This window comes from Borostomias antarcticus (assembly GCF_949987555.1).
Source record: "Borostomias antarcticus genome assembly, chromosome: 21".
Lineage (NCBI taxonomy): Eukaryota > Metazoa > Chordata > Actinopteri > Stomiiformes > Stomiidae > Borostomias > Borostomias antarcticus.
The window spans coordinates 9,599,930-9,610,794 of NC_140254.1; the positions used below are offsets into that span (position 1 = coordinate 9,599,930).

A 10,865-nucleotide genomic window follows, 5' to 3' on the forward strand; every position below is an offset into this window, starting at 1 on the left:
AAGGAACATTTGATATACCACTATAACTTAACACTACATAACATACTTTAAAATAACAAGGTTACAAATGATTGGCAAATAAGAGAGGAAGTTAAAATAGTGCGAGCCAAGGCAAGCTGGGTCAGTACCGTAACAGGCCGAGTTGTATTAAAAATAAAATAGAAAAATAACATAAGAAAACAGGCAAGTCCAATACATAACTGTGATTCCATCTCTAGATCCACCTCTTGTGCAGTCTCCTCTTTAAGCATCCCGCTCCATGGCCCTCTAATTAGCGCATCCATCGCTCTTCATCCTCCTTTCCCAACCCTCCCACTTCCGCTCACGTTCTTGTGGTAACCAGCTGTGTGTATTCCTCACGTGTCAGGCACTTTCCAAGATCATTGCCCCTCCCCCCTCCCCCACTTCCCTCTCTCCCCTCCCTCTCTAGACCTTCAGCAACTCTACCGGCCTATCACGACGCAGCTGCAGATGATACAGGCCAATCACCATGCAGCTCGTTTCCATCTACAGCTGCAGAGACAAAGAGATGGGAAGAAGGGGAGGTTAAGGTCAATCTCTCCGGGACGGAAATACTCGTAAAAGGTTTCGTAAAGGTGGGAAACGGGGAAGGTCGCCCCTTTCCTAGCGTGCCGGAAAGCGGAGGGCGCTTTTCTGCAACCGTCCTCTTCACGGGCGTGAAGCCTGACATAACTATGCGTCTGTGTGATCTGCGTGGCACGGGGCTCACATCAGCACCGTCTACACCGGAGGGACCTGCTCCGCGCTTTAACTGTGCCCAGGGATAAACGTCTCTGCACCGGGGGAACGACGCGTGTAGGGTTGCAAATTTCAAGGAATTTCATTAATCGATAACTGTTAACCTTAACAAACGATAGTCAATTAATTGATAAGAACGTCCCACGCTGGACTGCACTTTGCTCGCATCATTTTGGTGTCTTCTTCCGCTGTGTCGTTGAAATTTCCTGGCATCCCAGTTATCCTTCACTAGGGCGGGGCACCCTCATGTGCAGTCAGACCCTAAATCATGATTACATTTCACGCAACTCCCGTTGATAACGTTCGTTCCCCCCCAAAAAGTTCTGTTCCATTAACAAGCAATTAATCGAGTAACCAAATCTTAATCGAGCAAATTCTTATTAGCAATTAATCGAGTCGATTAGCATCCCTAGACGTGCGTTTTCACTTTTAATAACAGGGATCACGCGGATGTAAGACACGGGCCTGGATCAAGCCTAAAGAGCATGCTTAGTGAGCTTTACAGGGAAGATATCCCCTTAGTAGATCAGAATCACTTATACAGGGCCTACACTTGCTCACTCATCTTCTCCTACAAAGCCAAATCAGACTTGTCTGCAGCATCAAGGTGCGTGTGTGTACTTACCTGTTCTACAGGTCGGTGTCGAACCAGGCCAGCTGGCTGCTGTCCATCAGGTCTTGGGTGTGGCCCAAGTCGGGCAGCGTGTCGCCGTGGTGTCCCAGGTCAGGCAGGGGGTCGCTGTGGTAATCGCCCCCCTCCATCATGGGGTCAAGCAGAGAGTCCTGGCCGTAGGCCGGGGGGTAGGCGCGGTAGGCCCCGTCTGAGAGGAGGAGGAGGAGGAAGAGGAAAAGCATTTTAAAAACCACCAGACGAACCAGAGAGAACGGAGCAGGCCGCGGTCTCTGGGATGAGATCAGGCGAAGGTCTCTCCGCCTCCAGACTCACTCACCATCCTGTCTGTAGCCCAGAGGGTCCCCCTGGGGCCCCAGGTCCAGACCCAGATCCCCTGTCTGGGAGAGAGCGAGAGGAATCAAAAACTGGGAACCAATTAATGTGTAAGTCAAATTAGACTTCCAGCAAGAGCCTAGTCAGAGTGCACAGCCAAAACGTTGTACAGTGTGTGTGCACGTGTGTGTGTGTACCTCGTTCCAGGCCATGGGCTCTGTTCTGAACAGAGAGCTGGTGAGCTCCACTGACAGGCGCTTCTTGTAGTCCTGAGGCTTGTCCTCCGACATCCGGAACAGGACAGCAGCCGCGTATGTCGCTGCCGGGGGGCAGAACACAACATTCACCCAGTGCCGCTCAAACATCTCCGTAGGGGGCACCCCGGTGGCTCAGTGAGTTGGGACGCGTACCATGTAAAGGCTAGTCCTTAACACAGCGGCATGGGTTCAAATCCGACCCACGCCCTTTGCTACATCCTCCCCTCTCTCTCTCCCACCTTTCCTGTCTGTCCTTCAACTGTCCCATCCTAAAACCAGAAATGCCCTAAAAATATCTTTTAAAAAAAACAGCTCCGTAGAGCTTAACCATCCCCCACCGCTCATATCGCTGACACTAAATTGTGTGTATGCAATTTGCACAAATATCTTTATACTGTTGGTGTGATTATAAATTGTGTATTTGTAGTTATCTGTAATGAGCACATCTTGGAGTTGGCAGCAACATTTCACTGTGACACTGTATATTACATGTGACCAATAAAGAACATGACCTGATGTGTATTCACATGTTTACTCATCTGTGGTCCAACAGAAGGCCTTGTGAGTCAGTGTGTCTGTGGCGTGGGAGTATTGTGTGTGTACACCTACCCACACCCTCGTTGCGGGAGTGCAGCAGCTCGGTGAGCGGGGCGGTGGCTCCCTCGGCCTCGATGGCCTCGGCCGCCTCCTTGTCCTGGGCCAGCTCACACAGCACGCCGGCCGCCACGCGCTGCACGTTCTCCACCGGAGAGTACAACAGCTGGGGGGGGGGGGGGGGGGGCAGGGAGAGAGACAGAGAGAGAGAGACAGAGACAGAAACAGTGTGTGTGTGAGAGAGAGAGAGAGAGAGAGAGAGAGAGAGAGAGAGGTGGGAGAGGGACAGAGACCGTGAGTGAGTGAGTGAGAGAGAGGGAGGGACAGACAGACACATAGATGGTGTGTGAGAGAGAGAGGGGCAGAGAGAGAGAGAGATTATGTTTAGGAGTGCTAAATCAGAGTTGTGGTCCATAGAGAGATTTTGAGTGGCCCTCGCCAAGGTCTTAATAAACATCCACTTGAGGCATCTGGGGCGTTGGGGGTCAGTGTGCTCACCTGTACCAAGAGGGGAATGATGTTGGGGGTCAGGTGTGCTCACCTGTACGAAGAGGGGAATGGTGTTGAGTCCTCGGATGACCATCCTGTTGTGAACGTCACGGGCCAGGATGTGCAGCGCCCCCGTGCAGCCCTCCACGATCTCCTCCATGCGCACGCCCTCCTGCACGCACGTGTGTGTGTGTGTGTGTGCACACAAGACTGGTCAACTTTAAGCGTATTTAATCAACATGGCTAATTTGACAGTTGTAGGGAGTATGTTAAAACGGGTGTGTCACTGTCTAACAGATGATTAACAAGCATAAATACATGATAGTGTTCTCCTCTCTACTCGCCCATAGGAGGACTCTGTTCTGGTGGAAATCCCCCAAACCACGAACTCCTCCCTATGGACGACTGACCTTATGCTTCACTTAAGGAAGCAAAACATTAAATACTCTGACTGGGTCCAAAGTCCGCTTCTATTCCCCCTGCAACCCACTAATGTGTTTTTTCAACAAACAAAACCCTCCCTGATGACGCATGTGTGCTGGATGCTGAGTCACATGACACAGCCCAACGTCACCATCTCATTTATCCTGGCTTAGTAACTAAATACATTTTCTTTACTTATTTATACCTGTCTATTGCCATCATTATCCATCATCATTGTTATTAGTTATTTATTTATTCCCCCCATGCTAGGATGCACTACTAGGGTCTTTGTGGGATGGGGGGAGGGGATGGGTTTTGTTTATGTTTTCTGAAAAATTGGAAAGTATTATTTTTGTTCATCTGTAATTTCTACCATTTTTCTCAATAAAAAGAAAAGTTTAAAAAAACAAAACTACGAGTGTGTCCGTACCACAAACTGCTGCTGGTTTCCTCCCATGCTGGTGCGTCTCTGTGTGTCCTGGTGGGCTCTGACCAGCAGCTGGACCAATCGTGGGATGGCTCCCTGCTCCCGTAGGGCGCTGTGATTGGCCGGGCACAGCGCCAGGTTACGGATGAGACCAACCGTGGCCTTGAGAGAGAGAAAAGGGGGGGACACATTATCACAAAAGTCATCGGTTCGAAAAAGTAAAAGTATTTGTCAGAGGAACTTATGAGGTGTGTGTGTGTGTGTGTGTGTGTGTACACACCTTGATGAGCGGCCAGTGCGAGGGCGGGTGCAGCAGCTTCACCACCACGGGCAGGCCGTAGTGCAGCCGCACAGCATTCTGGGCCATCTCGGCATCCTGGTGTCGGGAGGTGAGGTGTCTTAGAGCGCAGACGGCCGGCTCCGTGATGTCCTCCCTGTCCCTGGCCCTCAGCACTGTACGCACCAGGGCCTCAATCCCACCCACCTAACACACACACACACTGGATTAGATACATAGATATTATGACAGCTCTACGACAAGACAGTCGATCAAAAGCTTCCTCCAGAATCTCAGTAAAGCGCAAGGGTTGACTATCAGCTAATGATTGTGTGTATGTCTGTGTGTGCATGCATGTGTGTGTACGTACAGGTGTGTGTGTGTCTATGTGTGTGCGCATGTATGCGTGTGCGCGCACGCATGTGTGTGCGCGCACGCATATATGTGTGTGGTGTGTGCGCGCACGTATACATGTGTGTGCACGCGCGCGTACATGTGTGCGTATGCTCACCTGGCAGACCATGAGCTTGTTTCTGTAGTTTTTAGTGTGTGTGTGTGTGTGTGTACTCACCTGGCAGACCATAAGCTTGTTGCTGTAGTTGTTAGTGTGTGTAGTTAGTATGTTTGTAGGGGTGTGTGTGTGTGTGTGTGTGTACTCGCCTGGCAGACCGTGAGCTTGTTGCTGTAGTTAGTGTGTGTGTAGTTAGTGTGTGTAGGGGTGTGTGTGTGTGTGTGTGTGTGTGTGTGTACTCGCCTGGCAGACCATGAGCTTGTTGCTGTAGTTGTTGCAGGTGAGGTTAGAGAGGATGCCAGCAGCGCAGGTCACCACATTGATGTCATCACTGGTCAGCAGCTGCACCAGCGTCCCCAGAAGACCCTCCATCCCCTCCTGAGAGACAGAGAGAGAGAGAGAGAGAGAGAGAGAGACAGAGAGAGAGAGAAAGACAGAGAGGGGGGGGGGGCAAGAAGAGATGGAGGGAGGGGAGGAGAAAGCCAAAGAGAGGGAGAGAGAGAAGGAGAGAAAGGGAGGTAGGGAGAGAGAGGGGGTCAACAAGTGATGGAGGGAGGGAAGAAGAAGAGAGGGAGAGAGGAAGAGGGATGGAGGTACACAGAGAGAGAAGACGAGATTTATTGGTGTGGTTGAGTGGTGAGAGAAGCAGTGTTTTTATTTTTGGTGTGTGTGTGTGGTGTACCTGCTTGGTGGCAGCATCAGAGAGGTTCCGGAGGGTCCAGAGGCAGTTCTGGACCAGTCTCTGGCTGGGGTCGGTCAGGTGGAGACCCAGCGCCTGCATACCTCCTAGACACCAACACAACCAGCCAGAGTCTCTCACACACAGCAATGGCTGACGACAAGCCATGAGATTTGATACGAAGTGATACGAAGATATCCAACTTTTTACATAAGCAATAATGTGTGTGTGTGTGTGTGTGTGTATGTATGTGTGTGTGTGTGTACCTACCGGCCTCTACAATGGCAGGTTTGTTGCTGGAGCAGACAGAGAGGACTTTGAGCACTCTGCTGGTGGTCCAGAGCAGCTTCTCGTACGTGAACGTCCTCATGATGTTGACCAGAGCCTGGGGACCCCCGCTGGCCAGGATGATCAACTGCAACATGCACGCACACACACAGAGAGGATTAGGGGTACGCGTGTGGATGTGCGCATCTGTGACTGTAGTGGTAAAGATGTGTGTTGTTTCATTTTAGGTGTGTGTGTGTGTACACTCCACACACCTTGCTCTCCTGGTTGCCGTAGGCCAGGATCTGCAGGCAGTCGGTGGTGATGGCCAGGAACTTGACGTTGGTGTTGGCCAGCAGGGCCACCATCTTCTGCAGCCCGCCGGCGAGGCGCACCGCCATCTTGGCGCCCTCCTGGTGCAGCAGCAGGTTGTGGAGGGTGGTGATGGCGTAGAACAGCACAGAGTCCACCGGGGAGCTGGACACACGGACACAGGCACATACACACTAGTTTCTTTCCAGACTCAAATATTACGTTGAATCGCTGCGTTCCGCATACTACATGAGAGTCTGTGCCACTCAAGCTGGTGTTCTCAGGGCGTATCGATGGTTCAAAATTGAAAGTGTGACAGGTCGTAGCCGCAAATGAGAGACGCTAGCCCAAGTTGGATGGGCGGGGCATATCTATGGGTGGGAACGCCTGAATTTACAAATTCCAAAGCATTCCAAATAGCAGAATTTCCATGGAAACTGAAAAACGGTTGACGAGCAGGAAGGGAATAAATGGGTAAATATTTCATTTAAACATGCTACAACAATTAAAATCTCCTGCTATGCCATGACTTTGCCCCCCAAAAAAGATAAAATCCCCTGACTTTCCATTTCTGGATTAAAATTATTATTTTTTTAATCCCATGACGTTCCAGAAACCCTGTGACCCGTGAGGGAAGACCCTCTCTCACCCCAGCATCTTGACCAGGGCCGGGATGCCCCCGGACTTGAAGATGGCGAGCAGGCCCTCGCGGTGGTGCGACAGGTTGTGCAGCGTGCCGGCCGAGCAGCGGGCCGTCTCCGTGTCGCTGGTGTTCTGCATGGCGCGCACCACGGCTGACACCATCTGTGGCGAGCGCAGCAGCGCGTGGCGCGACGCCTCCTTCTTGGACAGCTGGTGCACCATGACGGCCGCCTTGTTCACCACCACCTGGGCCGAGCGCAGATGGAGCACACGCGTCACAACGGCACGCACACTACACACTATGGCTGCATTCCGAATCGCATACTTCTACTTCTTACTACCAGTACCTACTACAGCTGCCCTTAGAAAGTACGTACTTTGCAAGCAGTAGGCATCCAATTGGGACATACTACCTTGTCATAACATTGCGCCTTGAAATTAGCCCACATCCGTCGCTGTCCATAACGCGACATTCGTCTACAGCTGTCACAACTCGCACATGTGACGCACATTTCCGCTGCGCACAGGATTGTGGGTCAGAATAGCCAGAAAAGCCTGCTGGCTTGCATACTGCAAAATACGACCGGATGTAGTAGGACATCCTGGTATTTTTGCCATACTGCATGTGGCATACTATGTATTGGGACATACTACATCCTGTTTTGGCATACTATATAGTAGTATGCGATTCGGAACGCAGCCTATATACACACACACATCACGCGCCATGTTGTATTTGGCACCGTCCTGTCTGGTCCTTGCTTCTACCCCGACCTCATATGGCTGCTCCGCGCATCAACAATAAGTGAAAGATGTAATAAGACTGTTTATTAGCACTTCTGTCTTATTTGTGTCTCATTTAATCAGTTGTACACAGTACTGTCCAACTTCTCTCAGTGGACAATGTTGCTATGGTGTTTGTATGCACAAAATAGCGCATAGTGCGTTGTCATCAATTGGTATTGCCAACAATGGCTAACTTGGCTAGAACTACAAAGATGACGTCATGAACTCTGAAAATCCAATGTTTCCGTTGCAACTGGAATGTAGCATGAGTTCTGGGATAGTGGGCATGTGTGTGTGTATAACTGGTCCTGGTTGTCAGCAGCTTGGTGAGCTCGGGTGTGTGTGTGCCTGGTCCTGGTTGTCAGCAGCTTGGTGAGCTCGGGTGTGTGTGTGTGTGTGTGTGTGTGTGTGTGTGTGTGTGTGTGTACCTGGTCCTGGTCGTACAGCAGCTTGGTGAGCTCGGGTGTGTGTGTGTGTGTGTACCTGGTCCTGGTCGTTCAGCAGCTTGGTGAGCTCGGGTGGGTGGGTGTGTGTGTGTGTGTACCTGGTCCTGGTCGTTCAGCAGCTTGGTGAGCTCAGGGATGGCGCGTGTGGCCAGCTCTGCGTCGTCCTGGTAGTTGATCAGGTTGACCACGGCGTGCTTCAGCATCTGGGACGGCTCGGCCAGGCGCTGCACAGCGGTGGGGTTGGCAGGGTCGCACTGCGCCGCCGGCATCTGCAGCCCCTCCTCCAGCGTCTCGGGGAACATGGCGGCGCGCACGCGCTGCGCCCGGGTCATGGCATAGCCCTCCATGTCTGGGGTACACAGACGGAGGGGGGGGGGGGGTAATGGCAATGACACGAAACGGGTTTATGACGCAGGAGTGACATCTGGACAGACGCACGCATGCATCTGTATACCGTCTCACTGCTTATGTTTTGTCTGAGAGCGTTAGGTGTGTGTGATGGATTTCATTTCACTCTGCGTTGGGTTTTTCTCACTCGTTCCTTTGACCCATGTTAAGGGACTGTCCAGGGCGGGATGCAAACCTGCAACCTTGCGCTCGCAAATCGGATGTGCCAACAGCTTTGCCAGGAGAGATATCCCCATCGCCAGGGTCGTTAGCACAACCTTTATACCAGGGGAGTGAGTTTCACCAGCTACTCGCTACCACGACCTCAGAGGACTACACTCAATCCACAAGGGTTTACGAGGACTTACGATTCACTTGGTTACACACGCACACACCGGTCTGTATACCGTCTCACTGCTTGTGTTGATTGCGAGTTTGAGTGTGTGCAGACCTGCAGCCTCCGGGGTGAAGGGCTGGTTGAACTCCCAGTCGAAGAGCGCCGGGTCGTCCTCCTCCACGTCAGCATTCCCCTTCCCGCTCAGGGAGGGCGCCGAGGTGGTCACCCCCGACTGGATGCCAGAGTCCAGGTAGGACTGCTGCTGCCAGTGGCTCACGGCTGCCTTGCTGTCCCCCACGGCCATGTCCAGCTCCATCAGGTCAGCTGGGCAGGGGAGCAAAGGAGAGAGGATGAGAGAGGAGAATTGCTTGTACTACACATCACAACGGCACACACATGGTATAAATAAAACATTGTACGTACATCACACTACACTCTGCGCACACACTGTACCCTTACCACACTCCATTATGTATACGTGTGTATTTTGCATTTGTACTTTCTCTTTTTTGGATAGTATTTGCACTGTCCTGTCTCTGCAGTCTTATCCTGTACCCTTTTCCATCAGTGTGTGCTCCATCAACCTGAACACATTCCTAGTATGTGTAAACCATATTCATGGCAATAAACTGATCTTGAATCTTGAGGAGAGGTAAGGGGTGTGTGTGTGTGTGGGGGGGGGGTGTTCAGAGAATGTTGTGGCAGAATAGTTGGGGTCACCAACGGACTGGAATTTCGTTGCAAAAACTCCCATATTTGAAGTGAATGTCATGTCGGGGTACTTACACTGTGTAGCCATCGTTTTGTCTCGCCCTCAGCCGGCACAGCTTCCAAATCTGCAAGATTATAAAATAACCGTTACTCTACTGTAACACGGAACTACAGCTTTGACGGTACCACATCAATGTTGGCCAAAAGCCTAAACTAGCTACGCGAACTTCGTTCGTTAGCGAAACAGTTGGCCCGATTAGGTGGCAAAACGTTAAGGCTGAACAACGGGGAAATACCGAAGTCGAAACGGTTAAACTAGGCTGCTTTCACCGACAACAGAGCAGAGCGGCGGTGGGTATTTCCAGGCCAGCGTGCCTCTGCCCTGAGCACAATTCACCATTCAACTGTACCGAACATCAAAGGCATATTTCACCCCTCCCCCCACCATCAACCACGGCCAAGTTCCGACCTCTCAGCCTCGGTAAAGTACCCACCGATGGTCTGCCCCTCACCCTCTCGGTAATACACAGCCAGTAATGAGGGCACGTCTTTAGACTACCTAGCCAACGGTAGCTAGCTTGTGTGTGTGCGTGTGTAACGGTAGCTAGCTAGCGGTGGCTAGCGGGGGCACCCTGGCCCGTTATTTGGCAGGCAGCATTAGCAGCTCATGAGACGCTTTGACTGGCGCTAGTGGGAAGCAAACGCTGACTCGCTAATTTTTGCTAGACTAGCTAGCAAGACAAACTGGTTGTTGACTTATTACTTGCTGCTAGCATAGCTTACGTTACTCTTATTGATGGCAAGCATAAACAAACCATGGCTAACATTAGCTGATACTGACAATGTGTCAGGACTCAGTACATTGTAAGAAATGGGGAGACAAACCGATTAATTACACATGATGTGGCAACTAAGTGGGAGACTGAATTAAAATTGTTTTGTAAAGCAGCACTGCAAGTATATCCAGCTAACTAGCTAGCTTACTGTTAGCTCAGGCTAGCGGGTCTATAAAGCAGATCCAGTCCTTACACCAACCAACCAACCTGCCTGCCTGCATGCCGAGGCAGCAGAGACCCACCGGAGAGCCTCCTCCCTAACCACATCCGAGATGGTTTTCCAGATAATCAAATACGCCCTATGGAGGCAGGTCAACCCTAATCACTTACCTGGGTCGAAGGTGCTCCCCCGTTTTTCCCTGTCAGGTTAAATACCCGAGTTACTTCGTTTGGCGTAGCTATAAAATTATGAAGAACCACCGAGCACAGCCCTTATTGCTGCTCCGCCAGAGATGAGGATCCCTCCGCTTATTGAGCCGAACAGCAAAATGGCGAATGTATGGCAGGATTTAGTGTGCTGCCGCACTAAGGAAAGTAGTGCCCAAGTTGGATGAACAAGTCTAGGTATTTAAGACTGGACACGCAAATAAGATGACATGACATTTGATAATTACCCAACTGTGCAATCGAAATATATTGTTTGAGGCGAGTGACCTAACATATAAACTTATGTGTTTGTTCGTCTAAAGCAATTTACAATGACCATTTGAGGTAATACTTCAGAGACCACATAGCAAACTGAGACTGGGTGGGATATCCCGTCTGAATGTAACGCAACT

General features: G+C 51.0%; 1 protein-coding gene across 1 annotated transcript; it reads right to left on the bottom strand.

Annotated features, from left to right (window-relative positions):
* Window positions 1-407: 407 nt before the first annotated feature.
* Window positions 408-10,529, bottom strand: LOC311322981 (catenin beta-1-like). The gene is made up of 17 exons (XM_084455100.1): window positions 10,417-10,529; window positions 9,326-9,375; window positions 8,654-8,863; window positions 7,914-8,164; window positions 6,591-6,829; window positions 5,905-6,106; window positions 5,633-5,777; window positions 5,366-5,469; window positions 4,927-5,061; window positions 4,176-4,379; window positions 3,899-4,057; window positions 3,098-3,217; window positions 2,572-2,722; window positions 1,903-2,024; window positions 1,710-1,770; window positions 1,385-1,580; window positions 408-513 (listed from the first exon to the last, which is right to left on the bottom strand). The coding sequence occupies exons 2-16, from the start codon at window positions 9,336-9,338 to the stop codon at window positions 1,390-1,392; spliced, it is 2,307 nt and encodes a 768-aa protein (XP_084311226.1). The 5' UTR covers window positions 9,339-9,375; window positions 10,417-10,529; the 3' UTR covers window positions 408-513; window positions 1,385-1,389.
* Between the last annotated feature and the right edge of the window lie 336 nt (window positions 10,530-10,865).

Coding starts and splice junctions, on each gene's coding strand:
- LOC311322981 (XM_084455100.1), bottom strand. Junction 6,107..6,590: donor GCCCTGGTCAAGATGCTGGG/GTGAGAGAGGGT, acceptor CCGTGTGTCCAG/CTCCCCGGTGGACTCTGTGC. Junction 5,470..5,632: donor ACCTGCCATTGTAGAGGCCG/GTAGGTACACAC, acceptor GTTGGTGTCTAG/GAGGTATGCAGGCGCTGGGT.